Raw genomic sequence first — 23,885 nt, 5'->3', positions numbered from 1 at the left:
TCCAAACTAGAACATTTCTTTTGATCAAATTGCTTCCCCCAAGCAAAGACTGAATAATATGTTAGGTCGAGTGATAAGATTGTGTTTTCTTAAGTCTGCGTTCCTAGTTTTCAATACAAACGCTCCTTGGGTTACGATGGTCCATGTCATAATATTTCGACTCAACGTAGGGTATTCCAGTTCCTTTCTGTTTTTCACTTTCAGTACAATATTCAACAAATTATCTGAGATATTCAAGACTTAATTATAAAATAGGTTTTGTGTAAATGATGTTGCCCAACGGTTGGCTGATGTAGCTGTTCTAAGCATATTTTAAAGTAGGCTAAGCTAGGTTGTGATGTCTGTTAGGTGTATTGTATTAAAATGCATTCTCGCCTTACGATAGGTTTACCGGAACGTAGCCCCATCGTAACCGAGGAGGCGTCTGCATTGAGATTTCTTGTTCAAACACCATAGTCAGAAGACCTGAGACTGCCAAGTAATTTGGCAACGTGATCGAAATAGATGTAGGCCTGCCACCTGGTGTTGAAAATAGGAACTACAGCTGCAGTACATGAAAAGCGCTACTGAATCCTTTCCATAATTTGTCGTTTATTCTGTGTTTTTATTGTATCTCTTACAGGGTAACAATCCACTCTATAAAGGAGCCACATCCACCTTTACCAATGTGACATTTGGTGGTAGTACTCAATGAGCTGCAAATCTCAAGGATGCTGGAAAGTCAGCGGTAACGTGACGGAGGGGCAGTTCCAGTTTATTCCTTTCATTCTGCTGGTATTGAACACGTTTTTAAATTCTGTCAAAATTTATTGAATTGAGTAGGAAGGAATTAATCCTCTGCAGAAAAGTCTGCTGCTACTCCCGCAAGATCAACAGCCAGCTCTTTTGTACACCCACAAAATCTCCTCTCATTTCTCTCAGCATTCAGAGAATTAAAAAAATAATAATCTAGGCCCTGTGAGTGTGCAACACAATATTTGTAACAAAAATGTTGATCAGAGCTGTAAATGTGCCGGCTGTGTCAATAGTGTGTGTTGTGTGCATGTCTGTGTGTGTCTGCTTGTCTTTTTAAATTTGAAATTAGTCGCTGTGACAAATGCTCTAAAACATGTCTGAAAAGCAACAGCAGTTAATTACACCAGAGCACTAGCATTGTTATAAACAATGCCATTATTCTAACTGTAGGAAACTCCCATGTTTCCTAACTGATATGCAAGTCACAGACACGTTAAAGGGTTTGTTTCATCAGGGGATTAGGAAATGCAATAATTTTTGTCTAGGTTTGTTGTTTTGCTTTTTTGGTGTATGTTGGGCTTATGTTTTTGAGACAATAAACAGCAATACTGTATAAAAACATAGGGAAGGAAATTGTGGAGACTCCAGGCATTTCAGATTCACTGTTGTTCAGTGAATTTATGCAGGGCATGTGGTGTCATTTTACTGGTACCTGTGTGTAAACACACACACACACACACACATATATATATATATATTGCATTTGTTTTCCACATGTACTTCTTTCAGTGTGATGATGTTGAGTTTGGATTTGCACTTCAAAGGTCTTTGACACGAACGCTTTAATCCATATCTTCCACATCAGTGAATATTACCACAGCCTGGATTTTGTTTCCTGACTTATTTTATGTTGCATGAATTTTAATTTTCCATCCGAAAAGGGCTCCACAGAACTTTCCACATGCGCCTAGAATTCATTCATTCATTCAAATCTGTCGTCTGTCAGATTACGAGGTGTGAAAAATGATCAAAAGCACACGTAAAGTTTATAAGGAAGATGTTTTATGCTCATAAATATGCTATTTTAAATGAGTAGCAGGAAATAAGTAATTAAAACAAGATCCAGAAAAAAACGAATTTATGAAAGCTGGATATAATGAAATTTGTATTCAAAACTGTAGTCTTAAAATGCCCTCTTATTATATACTGTCGGATAGCAGATGAGTGTGCAGAAATCCGACAGATTGCTATGTATCCGTGCTGATTAATACATTAAATTATCAACTTGGGAAAAATACACTAGACCACTACCTACATTTTTTCTTGCGTGATAATGTGAAGCAGTATGAAGGAATGTATTACTTGTTGGCCATCTATTCCTTTTGCTTAAATTAGCTGAATAACCTCACATAAAACATTGAGGCTGGTATACAAGACAACCTCCATAGTATCGGACATCGGCGTTTCGCGCGTGTTTCCGGTAGCCACTTCCGGCCTCCCATTCCAACATGGCGGCGCCCTGCGCTGCCGGTGTTGCTGGACAGGCGGACTCATCGACACCAGCGCGGGGCTTGACTGAATTGTCATCTAACGGGAAAAGACAGCAGTTTGGAAACCGATTCCTCATAGATCCCAGCGACGTTTTTCAGCACAATGCCTGGTACGTGCAAACAAATACGAAGGATCGAGAGTGTGCCGGAGCTGGTTTACCTGATTATGATACTGGGATGTATGTAGTCCAGTGGTTCTCATCCTCCGAGAATGATTTAATTCCAACCACCCCCCCTTAATGAGGCTTATATGGTCCTTAACGAGCTAATGAATGTGACAGATTGAAAGCAATACGGGTTGGAATGAGAGAGGCGCCAGGATCAGGATTGAGAACTACTACTGTAATCCAAGTTTACATTTCCCTTTGCCATTTAATATTGGTCAGTATCACCTACACAATATCCGCTGCTGCGATAACGCAGAACTGGAGTGCGTATGGTTATACGGTTTGTTTGAAACGCTTTTGTTTGCATGGCTACATTCAGTGTTATTTTATTAGTCGTTATTTTTACGATGGAAAACTCGTTTTCGATCTGTATCCTGCTGTCATTCACTTGCGTGCAGGGATAATGTGGAGTGGACTGAAGAACAAGAAGCAGCGGCAAGACGTAAAGTACAAGAGAACAGTCAGCCTCTTCCTTCGACGAAGCAAGGTTTCCTTCGATCTCTGTGTTTGTGTTATATTGCCTATTTGTAATTTATCTGCAGTTTGAACTGACAGTTTTCCGTGACCAAGAACTTGAAAAGCCAAACATATGACTTCCTCGTTTTATTGGTCTGTCTCCCTCTGTCGAGCAGAAGAGTTCGACGTCAGGGCCAACGAGTACTGGAATGACTTTTACAAGATCCACAATAATCGCTTCTTCAAAGATCGTCACTGGCTCTTCACGGAATTTCCCGAGCTGGCTTTAAACTGCAGGCAGCACCACAACAAGGCCGATGATGCAGTGGAAGCGGTTATGAGTGAGAACGCGGAGTTTAAGTTGGCCAACCATATTGATGCACCATCTGGCTGTGACTTTCCCGGTTCCACAGCAACGTACCGAATTATGGAGGCGAGTGACCAACATCACAATTGCCCCCAGTTTAGACTGTGCATCTACACCCAAAGAACATCTAGTTGTCTCCTTGCTATTTTTGTGTAATTGTAATTTTGAATAATTAATAGCCATATTGTAAATAATTATATACATCTCAGCATTTATTTTACTTGAATCAAATTTTTATGCAGTTACTGTGAAAGTCTAGCTGATAGAGAAAGTATATGTACAATATGGCCGCTTTGTATCGCTGCAGGTTGGCTGTGGTGTGGGAAATACTGTGTTTCCCATCCTGAAGACAAATAAGTGAGTGTTTCTGGTTCTGAGCCTTAATAGGTGTCAGATTAATGTTGGCTAATTCTTATAGAGGTTTGCTGTTCTGTCAGTCTTTCCCTATCAAAGACCACTCGCTCTTGCTTTTACAGCGACCCCGGACTTTTTCTGTATTGCTGTGACTTCTCTAGCACTGCTGTGGAGCTCGTCAAGGTGAGGGGGGGGGGAGGAGGACAGGATCTTTAATGAAAGTAGGTGATGGCTAGGGTTGCGAGAGGGATGGAAATATTAATAAGAAATAAATAAATGGAATAAAATGAATATACGGTTGTGCAGCCCTGTGTGTAGCTAATTTCAGTACTTCTGGGGTCATGTCTTTCCACATACTTGTCTTTAATAGGCTGTTTGTTGATCTGAATATTAATTACTCTTTTGCCACCCCCTTGATGGTGGTGAATGCCATTGCGTGACATCACTTTCCCTCTCCTCAGTCCAGCGGAGAATACGACCCACACCGCTGCTTTGCCTTTGTCCATGACCTGAGCGACGACGCAGCTGCCTTTCCCGTGCCCGAGGGCAGCCTGGACGTCGTCGTGCTCATTTTCGTGCTGTCCGCCCTCCACCCAGACAGGTCAGTGCCGTCCTTGGCGTGTCTCCTTTCGATGATGGTTCCGCATGCCTCTGCTTTGGCCATCTTGTCAAACGCACTGCAGCGTGGCCACGAAGCTTATCCTATGATTCTACAGGCACAAGTCAGGGGACATCCTGGATGGGATCACTCACACGGCTCAAACTAGACGCCAATTCACCGAACCTGACACTAAATTTTACACTGTAAGCAGAAACTGGACTACCAGGAGGACAGTAGGGTTGCAAAATTTCAGGAAATTTTCCTTTAATTCCCATATATTCCTGGTAATCCCAGTGGAAAGTTTCCAACTTGGAATATTTTAAAAATTCCCCATCTTAACTTCCGATAGAATGAAAAGTTTCAGGAAACTTACCACCCCAATGCAACCCTAGAAGACAGCCATGCAAACTCCATACACACGGGGCTGGAGGTGGGAATCTAATAGCATGTGAGGCCACAGTGCAGCCCAGTCGGATACCTCACCCCCTGCTTATTGTAATCGATTACACACATAATCTGCTGCAGCTATGGTTGTTGCGCCGGTGAGCTTTAGTTTGATCTGTGACATCTTCCAGGATGTCGGGGGCCATCAGCAGACTGGCTCGCCTCCTGAAACCAGGGGGGATGATATTACTGAGGGATTACGGCCGCTACGACATGGCACAGCTTCGCTTCAAGAAAGGTAGGTGGACCCCGACCACGTCACATGACCCCTTTGTAATGATTCTGCTTCCGGCATAGTAAGCAGCAAGACCATCTCCCAAATTTATTTTCACTCGGTTTTTTTTCTCTCTCTCAGGAAGGTGTTTATCTGACAACTTTTATGTCCGAGGGGACGGAACGAGAGTCTACTTCTTCACCCAGGGTAAAAGGCTCCTACCCACCTATATCTAATTAACTGGAATAAATTGCCTCCCTCCACCACCTCCTCTCATGGGCAGCCATGCCTGTATGTCTACATTCTCTGAGACATTTACTTCGAAAGGAATATTTAAAAGTTTTTGATCGGAATATTCAGCAAATGTTTTAAACTTTGGGCTGATTTTTCCCCGTATCTCATTAAGACAAAGGGATAGACAGAAAACACACTCCGTGAAGCCAGTTTATGACATCCTGTGTCGTTAAAAATGCACAGATAATCTCACCCTTATAGTGCTGTTGCTCGTTCCTCCAAGGGGTTTGTTGAAGTGTCTATGAGCTTCTGTACCGGCTTTTAGTTCTCAGGATATGATTCGAGGGCTGGGGTTTGATTCCTGTGTGTAGTAGATTCCAGTGTAAAATCCTGTGCACCCGTTTCCTCCCACCGTTGGGAATGTGTGGTTTAGGAGAATCTGTGTCTAGCACGCGAGTGTGTTTGCCCCACGATGGACTGGCTTCCCATTCACAGTGTCCTCTACCTTGTGCCCTGTGCTTTCTGGTATAGGCTGCAGACAAACATTGTACTGGATGAGAGGTTTTAGATAGAAACCTTAGGTGAAACTGGCTGCAGTGCGGCTGCAGTGTTTGATAATTTATTAGGAACCGTTGGATAAATATGGGTCGCGACCCGAATTTGTGTCGCGGCAAGTTCTGAAAGGGTTCTGAGTTGGAAGTGTAAGCATTTTGAGACCAGCAAGCTCCTATGCTGATTCAAGATCAGATTTCCCAGCCCCAATCCTAGAATTAACCTATATAAACGGGTCTTGGATCAGCCAATCCTTAGCACAAGACTAGTGAACAGTCAGCCAATCCAGGAAGCCAACCACAGATGCTTAATTTAAAATTCTCTGGCACATCCAATCACATTTGTGCGATAGGCATTGATTGGCGTAAACTGTAGAGTGTACTGCGTGCTTAATAATAGCATTAATGTAAACCTAATGCTTGATATAGGGTCACGACTGAGCTGGCATGGTAACAATTGGGTCAGCGTGCAAAAAGGTTGAGAACCGCTGGTATAAACTGAATGAATGAGAGTCATACATTTTTGGTAAAGCTACTAATAATGAGACACAAGCCAAATCTTTCAGTTTTTGTTGAGATCCTGTTGTACGCTATACCCTGGTTCCCTCATTTGTTTCTTCTAGAGGAGCTGCATGATCTCTTCACCGGCTCTGCTCTGGAGAAGGTGCAGAACCTGGTGGACCGGCGGCTGCAGGTGAACAGGGGCAAACAGCTGACGATGTACCGGGTCTGGATACAGTGCAAGTACCGCAAGCCGGTGGAGGTTGGAGGAGCAGCGCCGCTTGGAGGGGAGGCTGCGAGCGAGGAGATCCCGGGATCAGAAGCTTGCTGAGCAAGGAAGATGGCTGGGAGAGTGGGATACAGCTTCCTGGATGCTGTTGTCCTGGGGACCCTTGTGGGTGATGACTGACATAATTGGGAGGTAACTGCATGTTATTGGAGACCACCTGAAATGAGAATGCAGAATAAAGGAGAATTCTGCGTCTTCGGACCTGGCCTCGTCGTCCACAGTGTGAGCTTATGGACGGCAGAAAGTCAGTTTTATTCTGAATGTGTCTGATTTTAATGTTTACCCCTGTGCTTATTCAGAACTATGTAGGCCATTTCCGCTGAAAGTCATTTTAAAACCATTTGTATTTTGTGAATAAAGCAAGTAAAATATAAAACACTGGCCATGTGCTTTTGAAATCTTACACGTGAATATATGTTTATCTTGCTAAATTCATTGCATCCATCCTCCATATAACTTATCCAGTACCGTGAGTCCGCAAAAATTGTATTGTAATAACCAGAAAGGAGACTGCGTTTTGTCATTCTGCATCCTAGATGGCTTGAAATTTAAGTGAAAAAAATATTTCACTGGCCAATGAAGGCCAAATTTGTAACGCTGCATGCTTGACTCAAAAAAAATACGAATGTGCATTTAATAGATTTTAAGTTTTTTTTTGTCATAATCTTAACATCATTTCGGCTCGCCTATAGTTGTGTTGATCTGAAAACCGTTCAATATACTCCTTATTGAAATGAAAAATGTTATACATCGTGCAGTTTTGTTCCAAAAAGTAGCTGGTGCTCATACGTGAGGACTGGCAGGTAACACGACCCTCCTTTGTCGTGCACCCAGCTCGCTAATCTGAAGCGCCCGCGGCGATGTTGGGTCAGGTCAACTTCAGGAACCACGACCGCGATTTACCTAATCCAGGGTTTAAATTAGTGCCCAGCACTATCTGTATGGATTAGAGATTTACTAGCAGGCGTGGTGTGGTGCTGAAAAAACTGCAATCTCACGAGAAAGAATGAGATTTACCCGATTATTGTTTACATTGTAAAAAATATAGAGAGAACCGAACCGAATCGATCCGGATTAAACGGATTTGATTGGAATCCCGTGGCTTTTTCGCCTGATCGGCCACTCGACAGCAGCGGAGCGGAGAAGCCGAGTTTGGACGCCACCCGAACGCACATCGCATCGGCCTGACCGAATACGGGCTCTATCGCTGTGGGGAAAATCATCAGAAAAATGAGCAAGTGGCCGCTTTAAAAGAGCCCATCCCAAATGAAAGTTTACAGGTGATGGCGGCGTTATTGTTCGGCGTCGTGTGAACTGAGTGCTATCGCTAGCTTAGCTCGCTGGGCTGACAGAGCAGGCAGCTGGGCGAGCCGCTCGCCAGGAGGGGGATTCGGCACGGCGGCTTCAGGAAACCCCGGGGATCTGCGGGCCTCTTCGCGGACCCCCACACAGTTTTAAAAGACCTGGGGAGGGGACGGGGCACCGTTTCTCTAACTCGAGCTCCCGGTGAACACGCTTCGCCGGATAGCCGTGGCTCTGCGGGGTGGTGACCGGGAAGAGCAGCCCATAACCAGGGACGACCGACGGAACACCCTGGGCCCGTTAAAAGCGACGCGGCCGGATCAGGTAAAAAGGGTAGATGGGCGCAGTCCCTACTTAACGAAATTGGAAAATGTTTGTGTTTGCATGTGGGGGAGAACGAGCAAAAATAAGAATAAAGCCAAAATGGTGCACCTGGTCCATCGTCTTTTCAAAATTTGCAGAAAAAGAGCCCAAGCAAAATGGCTAACTGGTTAGCTGCCTGGTAAAGCAACTTACTATCCTTGGGCTCGGCTCGAAAAAATAGTATTAACTATTAATTATGATAGTATGATAGAAATGTTTTTTTTTTTTTTTTTGTTAAAAATATCACACTATTGTTAAATATTCAATATTCAGTTATTTGAAGGCTACTCTTACCACCCAGTTTGGTGAGTCTGCTATGAGTGTGTGTGTGTGTGTGTTTCAGATGTATGCTAATCTAACTAATTGCAATGCAGTACGTGGTGTGATCTGGAAATTTTAAGTTTATAATTTTAGTTCTGAGTACGGTTTTTAACTTGCACAGAGCCCTTGATTAGTGTGTGAAATTTAGGCTTCATCTGTGCAGAGGCCAGGAACACTGGATTGCCCAAAAGCAACGACAGGGAGCAACGCTATCCTCATTGTAATAATCGCAAATAATATGTTTATATAACTGATGGAAACTTATTAATACCCATACATGTTCTCGAAGTGGCAGCATGTCATAATTCTAATGAAGAAATTCATCACGGAGTAGTTTTAACATTTGTTTCTGCGTTAGTAGGTGTATCAGTTACTGAACGCCATCTTTTAACATCTTTTTAGTTAACTGGTGTTAAACTGTTGCATTTCTGTAGTATATTAGTAACTAAGTAGTTGACAGTTTCATATGAGGCGGAAAACAGGTTTTGGTATTTTGTCCGTACATCCTTCCTTAAGCATGTCATGTTTTTCTCAAGAATTTCAATTTACAGGATCGCCCATATTTTATTACTCGTTTTTCACAGATTTTAAAAAAATGTTTCATCACATTACCATGCAGGAATAGACACGTTTTCTCCTAATCATTAGATATCACTTTACTTTTGCTAGTGGTTTTTTTTTTATCGGTAGTATGCGTCTTTATTAAACTGCTTAGCAGTGGAAAAATACTGGTGTCATCCACGTGAGATTCATGGCCACCATAGGGCCATTGTGTAAAAACAATAATCTGCCACCATCTGGGTAATTAATCAGGTGACGGATAGCTAAAGAGTTTAGAACTTTTAGTAATGTGTTTTTGTTTTAGCAGGCACTGGCGTATGACTAAATGTGGCGTGTTTAAAGGAGAGTAACCTGAAAGTGTGTGAATATGATTAGTTTTTGGAAAGGATTTGAATCCCCCAATGTTAGTTTTAACAGACATGTTCCCATAAGCCGTATTACAGTTTTCCTGGCAGGAAAGTTTAGTGATATCCCAGATGGGTATTGCATGTCTGGATTGTGACATGCTAGTGCTCAACATGAAGACTTGTACGTAAAGTTTTGCTCTGGTATCGACAGGCTTTTCTTGAAGACGCAACTCGCCATCAATGGCGTGCGTTTGTTCTAAAGGTGTCCGGGCTATCGCCCAAGGACCGGAGTCTTTTAATAGTGGATACGTAGTCACTGAGAGACATCTGCCTCAATGGCACTCCTAAGTGTGTGACCACTGCTGGGACAATTTAGCACCTGGAATAAGCCCAGACATGAGACGAGGACTGCAGTATCAGATTATAAGCAGTTCCTCAATGTGTCGCCTTGCTGCAGTGCTGCCTGGTTATAGTCTGTGCGTCAATTTTTCACAAGCATTAGAATTTGTCATTGCTGGGTTGGCGTATCCGAAAAGGTAACGTCTTCTGATTGTACCTCCCTGGCCGAAGATTAGAATCTAGCTTCACATGTCCTTCACATATTCCCATATGTCCTCAGAGTCTGGTGATGCGTAGGAAATGTGTATTAGATATTCTTTACGGCTTTAAACGCATCTGACACTAGCGGTGCACATCTGTACTGGGATCTACATCAGTGTTTCCCTATCCACTCCTTGGGGACCCGCAGATGGTCCATGTTTTTGCTCTTTCTCAACCCCCTGCCAGACAGTCCACAGTTTTGCTGCTGGGAGCTGGGAGGGAGCAAAAATGTGAACTGTCTGCAGGTCCCCGAGGACTATATTTGGGAAACACCGGTCTAGATCACCACAATCTTAATTGGACATGTGGTTATTGGAAAATGGGTGGACTGCTGTTTTTGACTTCTATGTTAATTTGTCTTGGGAGTGGTCTGGGGGTTCTTCGTGCTCTTTCTAACCCTGTTCATCCATGCCTGTTTACAGCAGACATGATGGAGGAACTGCACAGCTTGGATCCGAGGCGGCAGGAGCTGTTGGAGGCCCGCTTTACGGGGGTTGGGGTGGCTAAGGTGCGTCTCTCTGCGTTGGTGTGAATGAAATGCGACGTCCAGGTAGAATGCAGGAGGGGCGGCAGGTACATGTTGGTTAGGATTTTACCTGGAAAACGACTGTGGTGTCTGTATTGCTAGATAGGTCTGGAATAAAATACTTCTGCCGTACGTGATTCGTTTGTAAATTTCAATCCATCTTCTTTTTATTGATGGTACTGGTAGAAGGTGAGGTCTATAGGTGTGGGAACTGCTGGATAAATGGACGTGCTACTAGGCAGGGGAGCTGATCCCAGCATTGGGCAGCCAGTGGTCGCATGGCGGCTCTGAGAACGGCGCATTGTGGATGCAGCAGCCGGGGCTGTGTGGAGCTAGGTAGCTCTGCTGGGAGAATTCAGCCTGCTGTTTGTCGAGTAGGTGACATTGAACGGCGTTGCATCACTCACTGCTGAAGGGATGCAGGAAAGCTTGGAGCTGGCAGAGTTGCCCGCTTCCCCTAGCGCTTGTTTCCCGCATGGCGTTTCCGCCGTCGACGCCACTCGAAAGCCTTATTCTTGACGAGGCTGAAAAGGCAGCTTTAGCAACGAGGCACTTGGTATGCTAATGTGAATGAAAAGCTCACGTAAAATGCTGAGCCTGGGATGCTCATTGGGTCTTTGTTCTCATTTCATGTGACAAGGACCTAGTCAAGCTCAGGGCAAAGTGAGGTGTCTGGGCTCCAGCCTGAAGATGCTTTTGGGCAAGCAGACAGCATCAGTGTTGGAGTGATTCTTGCATATTCATGTTTCATATTTGCTTAAGCGTTTCCACAATCTGTCCACGACTTGTGATGCATTGGCTCTGTTATCTTCCACTATCCCACTCAGGATTGTCAGAGCTGAAGGAATGTTTCCGCTTCCCAAACTCGAGTGTTCTTGGTCTTGTTTGGTTGATCTCTAGCACTGATGAGTCTTTAATTCGCTGTTTGATATCTGTGGCCTGTCACTCAGAAGAGCACCGGGGACTGAACCACTTCTCCTGCTGTGATAAAATTATCACAAACTAGTTTCTGTAAAGCAGCTCTCACCCTTGTATTCCTTTGGGAGGGTGAAAGTTCCCAAAAAGGCCTATTTTCCGTTACAGTTGAAGGCGTGCTAGCTTACGACCGTAAATTAATGCGTGCTTTAACAAATATCCAGTGCACTCACTGTACACCCCTGTACTTTTTTTGGTCTGTCCCGTTTTTGTACAGGGCACGGGATACAATGAGTCATCCAACCAGAGTCTGTGCAGTGTGGGATCGCTCAGTGACAAGGAGCAGGAGGTTAGTGGACTCCCAAAACCTGCCCACATCGTGGGGTCTTTGAAAAGCCGTCCTCAGCCCCATTGTTTCCCATTCAACCTCCCGTACAGACCCCCCCCCCGAGAATGTCCTTAAGCACATTTTACACAATCCTGCCCTTTTCTCATGTGGAGTGTCTTCCTCTAAGCAGACCCCAGAGAAGAAATCCAATGACCAGAGAGCGCGGAAGCGGAAAGGAGACCCTTTCGACAATAACCAGGGTGCGACTTTATTCCTGATGTGATTTCACACGGGGCTAACCCCCCCCCCCCCCCCCCCCCGGCTCATATCCTATACAACAAGGCATGGGGCTTGTGGTGGGACTTCAGTCTGGCCCACATGTTTCGTCAAAGAACGACTTTTGAGAGGTTCATGTTTTTGATGGCCAGTCCCCAGACTAAGGAGATCCTAACATGAATGACGTGCTGTCAGGGGGGCCGACTTCAGAGTCCTTTATAAAACCCATTCTCAGTCTGTGCCTCGCTGGCATGGCGACGTGGCTGGGATTCTGTCATCGGTGTTCATGGTGAATCTTCGCCTCATCAGAGCTTGTGTTTCTGCCTCTTTAGGGAAAGCGGGAACAAGGGGGCACAAGATTAGCGATTACTTTGAGGTAAGTGCGTGAAGCGATGACTGTGTGCGACTGTGTTCCCGCTCATCGCGGTGGGGGCCCTCGTGGGAGCTGAAAGGCGTGACTCGCCGCTGCGGGCAGGGCCAAAAAAAAGAAGTGAATCTCATTTGCTGGTTGTGAGAGATGCTGCCTAGAGAGAAGCCACTTTGTAGCTGAAGTTTGATGCTTATCTCTCGATTCAACCTTGATTTATTTTTTTTTCCTGCTGTATTCCCCCCCCCCCCCCCCCAACTTTCTACCAGTTTGCTGGTGGTAGCGGTCCTGGTAGTAGTCCTGGCCGCAGTGTGCCCCCAGTGGTTCGCTCCTCCCCTCAACATTCCCTCTCCAACCCCCCAGCCTCGGTGAGCAGGATATTCAGGATTCAGATGTGCCAGGAAATATGTCTGCCCCTCCGAAAATCTAACCTCTTATGCTTTATCTGGAAGTACGTTTGCTAGAAAAGTGACGGCAACAAACTAATTAAAACTAAATTTAAGAAAACTTGGAGTTTTGCGGTCGTTAAGTTAGACCAAATAGCATTTAGTTAAATCTGTGAACGTCTCGGTTTAGCCCAACACTTTTCTTTGTGTGTGTGTGTGTTCGTGTTCTCGTCCTGCTCCACCGTGTAGGTGCAGCAGGGAAGTCCGTCCTCCACAGGCTCTGCAAACACTGACCACTCCACTTGCTCCCTGAAGCCCATCACACTCCATACTGTCCACAAAACCACACAGGTATTGGACAGGATTCTTCATTGTTAAAATGCATTTAAAGCCACTTAAACTGAGAAGCCTGTGTTAAGAAGCTCATGCCTTTCTGTGGTTCCACTTAGCACCAAATAAGTGAGCACATGCAGCTAGATTAGGGTGTGGTGTGTTTATGCATGCAAGGAAACTTCCATGCGTGTGAAATATCCAGCTGTAAGTCACTTATGATGATGCCAGTTAGAGCTAAACTGTCCATTTTTCGTGCGTGTGGCTCAGCTAGTTAGATCTCGGTGTCTGGTGGGAAGGTCATTGGTTTGATTCCCAAGGTCTCCAGAATGTTTTCACCTTCAGGCCCTTGAGCAAGGCCCCTAACCCCCAATGGCTCCAGGGACTATCTGGGTCTGCTTTCTGAAAAATGTGTCATTTTGGATAAAGATGTCTGCTCTTAAAGTCTTTACAGTTAGTCTTGATTTAGGGTTGCTTGTGTAGTGCTTTCAGAGAGAGGTTGGTGATCCAAACGGCAGAATAAAGAACTCTGCTGCAATGCAGAGTGTACATCCTTCTGGTCTTATTAGTAAAGGCCTTGTTTGTAGGCATACAGGGACAATCGCAATAAGACCATGAAGTGTGTCTCCGTGTGTGTGTATGTGCATAGGTTGTTGAATCCCTAACCCTTCAAGACAGGGCTTGAGCTCCGACGCAGCAGTGACAGGTGCATATTGCAGGTCCGCATCATTCAATGCACAGGAACTTCACGCCACGTTTGTGTTCGAACACTTGAAATTGGCCCTGAGGCTCATCTCGCAGCTGTGTGTGCCGTTTGAGATTTCACACGGAGTCTCTCGTGACTGTTCACAGACCGACCTCACGATGGAGAAGCTCATCGCCCTGCAGAACAACAAGAACTCCGACCTGGAGAAGAAGGAGGGACGAATCGACGACCTGCTGCGGGTAAAGACTCATGCAGCTCATCCTGCCCTGGCCTGTTTGGGTTGCGGAATTTCTGGGAATTTTCCATTAATTCCTATATTCCTGGTAATTCCCATTAAAGGTTTCCCATTTGGAATACTTCCAAAATTCCTCAGCTTAACTTCCCATGGAATGGAAAGTTTCTGGAAATTTACTGTCCCTTTGCAACCCTGAGTTCTGATCAACAGGCACGATTCGGCTGGAGGTCACTGCTCTGGTGCTGGGTCGCAATATTTAGTGCAAATGTAGCATCACTTATTGCAGATTTCCTTTAACATAGAACTTAAACCTCACTCTGATTTAATAATCGTATGCAAATTAAATGGTGTTAAAACAAGTGTACTTCCTCGGTGAAGTGTATTGAGCTTGACTGTGTTGTTTTGTGTGCTTCTGAGATGCTGCATATTAAGATATTAATTTAGAGTCGTTTCAGCTAAGCAAGTGAATCATTAAGTAACACAGTCAGATTATAATGCGCAGTAAAACCTGTGTGGGATGGGCCTGTTGCTAACTGCGATTGTTTTGGGGGGGGCGGCGGGTACCAATGCATTCCAGGCAAATTGCGATCTCCGACGGCAGCTGGATGAACAGCAGCGGATGCTGGAACGCTACAAAGAGCGGTTAAACAAGTGCGTCACCATGAGCAAGAAGCTACTGGTGGAGAAGGTGGGCATTAATGTGCATGTCGTCAGACCTCCATACAATGCAGCTGAATCCAGAATCGCCGTCATGAATTCCAGAGAACCTGCAATTCAGGGGTCTGCAAGCCATCCTCACCCTGTTTATGTGACGTCTGTCTCCCTGTCCTTCCTGTCTTTCCTGTCTCTCTGTTCTGTCTTCCTTCAGGTGGTACTTTGCAGTCCGAAAAATGTTTGCTCAATTGGCATCTCTAAGTTACTCCTGGTCTGCGCTTTGTGTGCGTACCTTCTGATGGACTGGCATCCTTTCCAGTGTGTTCTCATGTGTCCTGTTCTTTCTGGGACAAGCTGTACTGGATAACTGGTGCGAAGATGGACGGGTGTTTCACAAGCCGTGTGTGCGTGTTTATGTTCTCCACACATGCATGGCCTCCAGGTAGCACAGACTGAAAGTTCGGCTCTCCTGTCCCAGCACCCAGTTAGAGGAGTACGTTACTCAGTTGGTCAAGCTTCTGTGCTTTCGATCGGAAGACTGTCAGCTCAAGCCTTGGCAGAGTAGTCCGTTGGACCCTTCCTTGAACGAGGCCCTTAATCTCCCAAAATGCGGATAAATGGCCTGCCCTCGGACCCCTAGCTTCGCTCTGAACTGCGTGTGCATATGCATGTCCGTCTATGCGTCTGTGAAGAACAGGATGGGATATCTGCAAGGAAGACGTCGGATGTACCAGTATTGTGCAAGTGGCCAATAAAGGATATTTCATTTTCATTTCATTTCAGTCCCAACAGGAGAAGATGGCGTGTCGGGACAAGAGTATGCAGGACCGGCTACGTTTGGGCCACTTCACCACGGTGCGGCACGGGGCCTCCTTCACGGAGCAGTGGACCGATGGATACGCCTTCCAGAACCTCATCAAGTGAGCCGCCGTCCCCCAATCCTGCCGATTACCACTTCCGGTTACGCCGCAATGCGGCTTCCTGAAACGGGCTTCTCAACGATGACTTGAACGTCTATAATGCCACATCCTTACTTCAAGGGGAGCTGCATGTGGGGATTGAAACCACCGTGAGCTTTCGTTCGGCCCGTATGGTGGTGCTTATAGTGTGGTTATGCCAGCTGCAAGGTGCTGCATTTCGGGGTCGACAAATAACTGCTCCTGTTTTTTTCCCCTCATCTGATACTTGTACAAATTTGTCTGCATTCACATTTGTAAGGCATTCTAATCCCAAGTGGTTTTCACTCATCAAAAGTGGCCCGTTCATAGTAGTGCCTAGAGGAGTTGATGGTGTCGGTTGTTTAAAAAGAGGTTGTCTCATTGCAAATCACGCAAGAGAATAGAACTTCTAATCAGAGCTTCTTATCGTTTGATGTTTTCCGTAAGGGAGGATTTGGACGGTTAAGTGTGTTTTGCTGTTGAGTTTTGTTTGATCTTGCTATCAAAATGATCCAAGAGGTCACCCGCCGCATTGAATACTTTTAGACAAGATCAAACGACAGTGAGTTAACATGAAGACACAGTGGTGTCTACAGTTTTATAATGGGAGTGTCAATGGGTGAATTCTTGTATGTGGCAGTGATTCAGTCGCTCTGTGGATCTGGAACATGTTGTAGGAGCAGCGCAGACAAGGAGCTCAAATCACGAATTTCTGTTTGGCTGGTTACTTCCACGTTACCTGCCCTCACCCCTTGAGCATCTCCCATTGTCCTCCAATAGGCAGCAGGAAAGAATCAACTCCCAGAGGGAGGACATCGAGAGGCAGAGGAAGCTGCTGGGCAAGCGAAAGCCGCCCGCCATGGGCCAGACTCCGCCCCCGAGCTTGGAGCAGAACAAACGCAAGAACAAGACCAACGGCGCCGAGAGCGAAGCGTAAGAGGGTGCTGGGCGTGGCATGATGTGGCTGGGAGATTGCACTTATTCTCTCGTGTGTCGCCAGTCATCTTCGCTGAATAGCAGTGATGCGCTTTGGCCTGTCAAGTAACATGGGGAAAAGAGGGTCTATGTTTGGTGAGCGTGGTACGAGGTCGTTGAGTACTTCTGCTGTTGCTTGGGCCTCGAGGGCAAAGGTATCCTGTAGGGTGAAGTCGGGTGCTGAAAACATTCACTACCTCTGCTTCTCATAACAACTAAAAGCAGAATGGGGTCTCTTCCCTCATCCCCCTGGGTTCTGAGTCTGCACCCCAGTGAAGCCCTTCCTTAGCCCCCCCCACCCACCCACCTGTTGTTCTCAGCTTCACTTTCATTGACACCAAACACAGCAGCCCTGTGCTTGTCTCTCCACTGTTTGGTTGAACCCATCTATGCTCCAGTGCCCCTGTTCCTTCCGCCAATCCACACGACACACGGTTCTCCTGATTGCGCGAGTGGAGCTGCTCTTATGAGTTGGTTACCAAGGAATCAGCTAGTACCTGATGATCCCCAGCCCCGCTGTGTTAACACAACATACTTTCATGGATGCCTGTTAATAATTTGCTTGCTGTTGCTTATAGGACACTTGATACGCTTTACTCAGATTACAGGGATGACTAAGTGATAATGTAATTGGGTGCTTTTTGTATCTCCCTCTCCTTCCATATCCCTCATAAAGACTGACCCTTGCTGAGTATCATGAACAGGAGGAGATTTTCAAGTTAAGACTAGGCCACCTGAAGAAGGTACCCGTCCCTAACTTGCCTGCCGCGCTTTTCGACGCGTTCGTTCACTGGTGGCGCTGACGGCGAGGCACCTTCCCGCAGGAGGAGGCAGAGATCCAGGCCGAACTGGAACGGTTAGAGCGAGTCCGCAACCTGCACATCCGGGAGCTGAAGAGGATACACAATGAGGACAACTCCCAGTACGTCCCTGTCGCTTTGGTCCATGCCAACCAGGCACCCATCTTCTCGTTATGACCTGGAGGCTGTAGGTCATCTGAGGACATCCTATCAGCGGCTCTTTCCCTAGAGCCGCCATGCCAGTTGAGTGTCGGGGCAGGTTTCCATAGCAACAGAGCACCATAGCGACTGGCTCTCTTCACGCAGGTTCAAAGACCATCCCACGCTGAACGACCGGTACCTGCTGTTACACCTCCTAGGCAGAGGAGGCTTCAGTGAAGTCTACAAGGTGAGACTGATCGACCTGAGCCATCGTCCTGCTCAAGAAACTTTGCACGGATTGCTTTGAACTTACTCGCAGGGTGTGGAGAAATTATCGGCATCCCGCAATGTATCACCGGGTAGTCTGGTACCTTGGTTGCTGGGGAAAGTAGAACGTAGCTAATCTTGATCAACTTTGAAGCTTATCTAAGCTTGTGTAAGATGTTAAATGGGCCTCGTTGACCCGCATCTAGGCCGTGGGTGTTTTGAAGGGGAAGGCGTCATTCTGAAATAACACGCCCCTCCCCCCCAGGCCTTCGATTTAACGGAGCAGAGGTACGTCGCGGTGAAAATCCACCAGCTGAACAAGAACTGGAGGGATGAGAAGAAGGAGAACTACCACAAGTGAGTGCCGTGGCCTGCTTTTCGCATCTCCGTACCTCTCGTTGATATTGCAAGTAGCCGAGGTTTGCGGCTAGAGCGGAACTCCTACGTCGCGTCTTTACGATGAGCTGAAATGGTCAGCAGTGTTTTTGATGTGGTGCTGTGTCATTGCAGACACGCTTGCAGGGAGTACAGAATTCACAAGGAGCTGGACCATCCCCGGATAGTGAAACTCTATGACTACTTCTCGCTGGACACAGACTCGTGAGTCACTGCCGCCCAACGTGGGTCAAAGCCACCTAAACGTCTGAGTCTTTCACGCTGCAGTGTTAATGTTCTTTTCAGCTTTCTAATTATACGCTACAAAAGTAACAGTCGAGGGCAGTTAGCTAATTAAGTTTTGTTTATTTCTCTTGACTGTGTCATCAAAGGTCTGAGCTGCACTGCACAAATTTAACCTCTAGGTGTCTCCCTGAACACCCTGCGTGTCATCAGTTACGTAACCCACAGAGGCTCTAATTTAAAAAACGGTCATTCTGCAAAGACCTTTCATTAAATTGGTGACATGGTAATTGTGATTGACCCATGTGCCTTCAGAGTATGACGAATTCACATTGACACAAAAAAGCCGCAGGAGATATCGTTGTAGTTATTACCCAAGGTCAGTTATCAGCCGAAGATCAGGCAGTTGCAGGATTATTTCATTTACCTTTAGGCTTTTTGATCAGGTCACTCAAAATCGCAAAAAAACGATTGCAGCGCCGAGTCTGTCTCGTAAGGAATACAACTTGAAGAATCGGCTTAAACATCTGGCAGCCCGTCTGCTTGTGCCATCTCGACACGGGTCTCGGATCCGTTCTGGCCCAGTTCTCCCGGGTGGCGGAGCGCATCGTAAAGCTGTTTTAAGCCCTGCTGCTTCACGGGGCTTTTACCCCGTTTGACGCACGCTGTCTCTCGCAGAAAGCAATCCAGAACGCATCGATTTGTTTGGGGATTGAGACTGGCATGCCGATCGCGGCAGCCCGAGAGGCACTGTGCATTCCGGGAAGTTCTCGCAGCAGATAAAAAAGTTCAGAGCAACATTTATATGCAGAATGTCTTTCCCTTTCATGTAAAACATTATAGTGTTCAGTGTAAAGCATTTTCCCCTGATCTGCTCAAAAGAATATTGTACATGGTACAACCTGAGTCTGATACTGGGAGAGGATTTTCTTTTTGTGTCTGTTTTAAAATTGATTTTGTGCATGTTTGTGCTAATTAAATGATCGCCTGAAGTCACACGATTCGAGGGCAGAGTTCCATAGGCAAGTTGGCAGTGGATGGTTAAACAAGAGGCGTTGATGTGCATTACTGTCACCGTGGATACATTCATCAGCCGCCGCCCCTCTGCCACACGTTAGGTTCTGTACGGTGCTGGAGTTCTGCGAAGGGAACGACCTGGACTTTTACTTGAAGCAGCACAAGCTGATGTCGGAGAAGGAGGGCCGCTCCATCATCATGCAGATCGTCAATGCGCTCAAGTACCTCAATGACATCCGGCCGCCCATCATCCACTATGACCTCAAGCCTGGTGAGCGCCCACCCGCTACCCCTGGGTGACGATGGTCTTATTGTCCTGAAGTGTTGATCAGTCATAGGCAATCTGTTTGTTTAAATGATTCAATGCACGGCCCGTGTGCTTACGATACTGAAAATCGTGCCCCACTTGTATAGTTTGAGTACAGTTGTATGTGTCTTGTCAAGTGCGTTGGGCCAACTGTGTTGCGAAAGGCACTACTTAAAGATATATTGAATGAATTTTTATTCAGCTGATCCTCTACTGGTACTTGAACTTGCAGCCTTTTGGTTCAAGTCTAACCTACATGTGACCGCAGATGTTGACCTGTAGTCCCCTGATCAATGCCCTCGGCTAGAGGATTGATTGTGGGGGAAGTGCCTCTTCCCTCTGTCCAATTATCTGACTGTTCCTGGATCTCCCTCTCCCCTTAGGGAACATCCTCCTGGTAAACGGCACCGCCTGTGGCGAGATTAAGATCACGGACTTCGGCCTGTCTAAGATCATGGATGACGACAGCTACAACTCCGTGGACGGCATGGAGCTGACGTCTCAGGGAGCCGGGACCTACTGGTAAGCGGGGCCACCCGCTAAAGCCGTACAGGGGGCCCCATTTAGGCCCAGTAAAACCTTGTTACTTTTGAGAGCCTCTGCGTCAAGATATCCCCTGTTTATAAACACAGCACTGGGTTCTATTCGAAGTACATTTACATTTACGGCATTGCGGGGACGATCTTTGCCAGGGCGACTTGCATAAATGAAGTGTCGGATAAAATTTTTACAACAGAATACCCCTGTGAGAATGATTAATAAAGTTCTGTGGGAATTGTCCCCTCTGAAGGCAGGTACTCCTACTAGGGACATTTTCCTCCAGGCCAGCTCCTGGGTAGAACTTCACATGCAGGTGGCCGGTGGTTGCGTTCGGCTCTGAACTCTTAGCCATTAGCGACGGGTTAACGCCATGTGGTTTGAAGAGGGTGGCGTCGTGTTCTTTGTAATACAGGTGCATGGAGGTAGATGTTCCTGGACCGGGCAGTTTGTTTTGCCGAATGCGGTCACTGACTCTTTGATCCTTGTGTGTCTAATCTGTAAGAGATGGACTCCTGTAAAAAGAATTGGTATAATGTTCTGTATTATCAGGGGCCTAATTAAAATGTAAATTGGAAGGAGAGATTTTTAACTGTGCTGGGCTTTTAAATGATGATAAACTAATTATATGCTTCTGTATCAAAAGCAGAGCTACAGTAGTGATTAAATCCTTTTTTTTCTCACCCCCCCCCCCTCCTTTGTACTCAAGTGATTCTCTGTTCGGTCACAGTAGACTGATGTGATGGATCCTTGATTTGAAAATGTAATTATCCACAAAAACAGCCCAGTTTGGAGAATTACCTCGATTTAAAGAGACATCCCAAGATCATCAGTTCAATACGCTGTAGATGTCTGGTTTTCTGACAGGTCACTTGTACTGAAATGTTTATGGATTTTATTCATTGGTGACACTTTATTGACGGGGCACAAATACTTAGTAATAACTCAGTTACAGATCATGAACAATTGCAGAATTAAGATATAGTGACAAATATAGTTTGGAATGAAAGATGCATCATGATTCATTAATGATGAACAAATATGAAATCAGTATTTGACTTAAAATAGTATTTAACTAGTATTTATTGGTTGGACGGCCAGTATAACGTGATTCAAACTGTGAAACAGGTACCTCCCGCCTGAGTGCTTCGTGGTGGGGAAGGAGCCACCCAAAATCTCCAACAAGGTTGACGTGTGGTCAGTCGGGGTCATCTTCTACCAGTGTCTATATGGCCGAAAGGTGAGGTGGGGGGAGCGGAGCGGAGCTTCTGATGTCATGTGGTTGAACCTGGTCTTCTAAACCCCTTGTTCCTCTGCTTCTATAGCCATTTGGACACAATCAGTCACAGCAGGACATCTTGCAGGAGAACACCATCCTGAAGGCCACTGAAGTACAGTTTGCACCAAAACCAGTAGTGTCTCCCGAAGCGAAGGTTTGTCGGCAGCCCCTGCTTTACCTTCCTCACGTCACCCGACATGTCTGGGAGCTACGCCCAGCTGTGAGATTCTGTTGGCGGCTCGTTTGCTGAATTAGTCCCATGTGCCTGCAGAAAATCGATTGGTAGCAGAACCTGAGACTGTTGATCCCTGGGACCAACCCGGTTATCAGTGCTGCTGTTTTAATAAAATGCGATTGATCTGTTCTAGGCCTTCATCCGCCGCTGCCTGGCATACCGCAAGGAGGATCGCATTGATGTGCACCAACTGGCCAGCGACCCTTTCCTGATGCCCCATATCCGCAAGTCTGTGGCCACTACTGGGGCCTTGGGAACGGCTGCGCCGTCAACCTCGAGCTCCTCCAACAGCAGCGCCTCAAACTGAGCCCCGAGCCCTCCTCCCTAACTTCCTCTCCTCCCTGAAGTTCTGCCGCTGCTACACAGGGGCTCGACAAACCCGCCGGCGCCTGCCCTGTGTGGCAGGCCGATCACAGGGGATGAACATTGAGGGCGAAGGGGTCGTTCTTGGCCCTGCCCTCCGCGGTATGCATTCCTATGGGTTCAGAGCCCCGGTTGATTTAATGTGGACGTGGACTGCTGGCATCCGCATGAGAGGATGTGGTGTCTTATCTTGTTGGGTTTATATGAGCGGCAGAGTGGCGGCGTGATACTTGGGCAGACGGTTGTTTTAAATGCCCTCCCCAAACAAACCCCCAACCCCAACAATTGAAGCCAAGTAGCCGGACGCCGATCGGACTTGGAGCGACATTGACGAGTCGTCATGCTTTTCTCTCATTTTCTACCCCCGTTTTTTTATTTTTATTTTATTTTTATTTTTTTAATTAATAAAGCTGGGCTTGACTCTTTAGCCTCAAGACATAGGGGCAGTGCTCTCTTCGAACCTCCCCTAGTTGACCAAAGCTCAAGACTACCTTTAGGTGGCGCTCTTTAGTTAGTGGATGTTAGTGGAGTGAGATGGGAGGGGGATGGGATTGGAGTGTCGCCTTTCTGTAGATTTACCTTTGTATGATTTTTAAAATTGTTTTACCTGATGTCAAACTGGAAATTTCAACTTTCTTTGATAGGCCAGTCTTTTTTTTTTCTCCCTACCCACACATATTTATTTAGTTTTTTTTTTTGTTTTTTCTTTCCTTCAAGAATGTATGGAGCTAAAATCGATGTGTACTGTGAGGGGGAGATGGGGCCTTTGCAAGAAATTGCGTACAAAACATTAAATACGGTTGCTAAAATATTTTGGTTGCTCTTTGTCTCCTGCTGTTTTTCAAAATGTTTAGCAAATTATTATTTTTTTGCATCTCAATCCTTTTCTATCTGGATCGGCACAAGGTACGCTGGAGAGAGAGGGTAGCTTTTACTGTTATTTACATACCTGCAGTTCCTCTGCCTTCAGATAATCTCAGAATTAGGATAATCTGGAAATGCGTCTGGGGGGAAACATACTGCATGTGCATTTCTGTACCTGCTCCATTTTGAAGTGCCTGGTCTCTGTTGTCTTTCTCTTCCACGGAGCCCCGTGGTCTAAACAAAACTAAGACCTCTAATTCCGTAGGTTTTTTTTTTTTTTCCCTCTGCTTGTGATCTGCACATCTAAACAGCTGTGTGGCTGACGGTTTCTGTGCAACGTTTCATTTATGTTAAAGGTGCCAAATTTTAGTCTGTGATTTGGCTTCTGTGGCTGGCCTCTGCCTATGTGTGTCTGTCTGCTTCCCGGTGCATTCCGGAGTGTTGGTTTAACCTGACGAGGCACTGTGAGCCTGTGCGCTCACCAGTTTGATTTGTACATGTGACTATAAGCGCAAAATTGTTTTTTTTAAAGTCATATTTCATATCCCTGTAAATTTCCTTTTTTTTAAAAAAAAAAAAAAAAAAAGGAACATAGCCATGATGTCATGCTTTAAAGTGTAATGAAACGGCTATTATCAGTGTTTAAGAAAATGGTCCTATGCCGACATCCATCATTCAATCATCTTGGCAGAATTTTCTTAATAGCTAGTCCTGCTTTAATGGGTGGAAAAACAAGAATGCTAGATGAATGGGGCACATTTGAGTGTTTATAAATGTCAAGTAATGCAGAAGGGCCTCTACGAAGTATTGTAAATACTATACGTGGAAATGGGCGGAAGCGGCGACCAAGGCCTGCATCTCTCT

General features: G+C 45.9%; 3 protein-coding genes across 10 annotated transcripts in view; all 3 read left to right on the top strand.

The window, feature by feature from the left end:
- Positions 1-1,368, top strand: part of LOC125726768 (integrin beta-3-like) — a 43,343-nt gene extending 41,975 nt beyond the window's left edge. For all 3 annotated transcript variants that reach the window (XM_049003219.1, XM_049003220.1, XM_049003217.1), the window contains exon 15: positions 623-1,368. In XM_049003219.1, coding sequence (XP_048859176.1) covers positions 623-694 — 72 coding nt within the window. In that variant the 3' untranslated portion in view covers positions 695-1,368. The remainder of the gene's footprint in view (positions 1-622) is intronic.
- A 712-nt stretch (positions 1,369-2,080) lies between these two features.
- Positions 2,081-6,839, top strand: mettl2a (methyltransferase 2A, methylcytidine). Its single transcript, XM_049003227.1, has 9 exons — positions 2,081-2,395; positions 2,851-2,939; positions 3,085-3,341; positions 3,583-3,632; positions 3,752-3,812; positions 4,091-4,230; positions 4,806-4,912; positions 5,030-5,095; positions 6,297-6,839. Exons 1-9 carry the CDS (start codon positions 2,244-2,246, stop codon positions 6,503-6,505), a joined length of 1,131 nt encoding a protein of 376 aa, XP_048859184.1. The 5' UTR covers positions 2,081-2,243; the 3' UTR covers positions 6,506-6,839.
- Positions 6,840-7,288: 449 nt separating this feature from the next.
- LOC125726769 (serine/threonine-protein kinase tousled-like 2) lies at positions 7,289-22,968 on the top strand. 6 transcript variants are annotated; one of them, XM_049003222.1, is made up of 21 exons: positions 7,289-8,089; positions 10,383-10,465; positions 11,676-11,747; positions 11,914-11,986; positions 12,335-12,378; positions 12,639-12,737; positions 13,005-13,106; positions 13,938-14,030; positions 14,604-14,714; positions 15,464-15,600; positions 16,399-16,551; positions 17,270-17,336; positions 17,418-17,515; positions 17,700-17,781; positions 18,067-18,158; positions 18,312-18,401; positions 19,538-19,707; positions 20,127-20,265; positions 21,409-21,520; positions 21,606-21,713; positions 21,928-22,968. In XM_049003222.1, the coding sequence occupies exons 2-21, from the start codon at positions 10,385-10,387 to the stop codon at positions 22,099-22,101; spliced, it is 2,097 nt and encodes a 698-aa protein (XP_048859179.1). In that variant the 5' UTR covers positions 7,289-8,089; positions 10,383-10,384; the 3' UTR covers positions 22,102-22,968. The 6 variants fall into 6 exon arrangements, with proteins under 6 accessions (XP_048859179.1, XP_048859181.1, XP_048859178.1 ...); XM_049003221.1 differs by having other exon boundaries at positions 7,291-8,089; positions 10,380-10,465; XM_049003223.1 differs by having other exon boundaries at positions 7,293-8,089; positions 10,380-10,465; positions 11,917-11,986.
- The last annotated feature ends 917 nt before the right edge of the window (positions 22,969-23,885 follow it).

The sequence above is a fragment of the Brienomyrus brachyistius genome, unplaced genomic scaffold, assembly GCF_023856365.1.
Source record: "Brienomyrus brachyistius isolate T26 unplaced genomic scaffold, BBRACH_0.4 scaffold75, whole genome shotgun sequence".
Taxonomy (NCBI): Eukaryota; Metazoa; Chordata; class Actinopteri; order Osteoglossiformes; family Mormyridae; genus Brienomyrus; species Brienomyrus brachyistius.
Note: the sequence above shows the minus strand (reverse complement) of the source record. Positions and strands in the feature narration are given on the sequence as shown.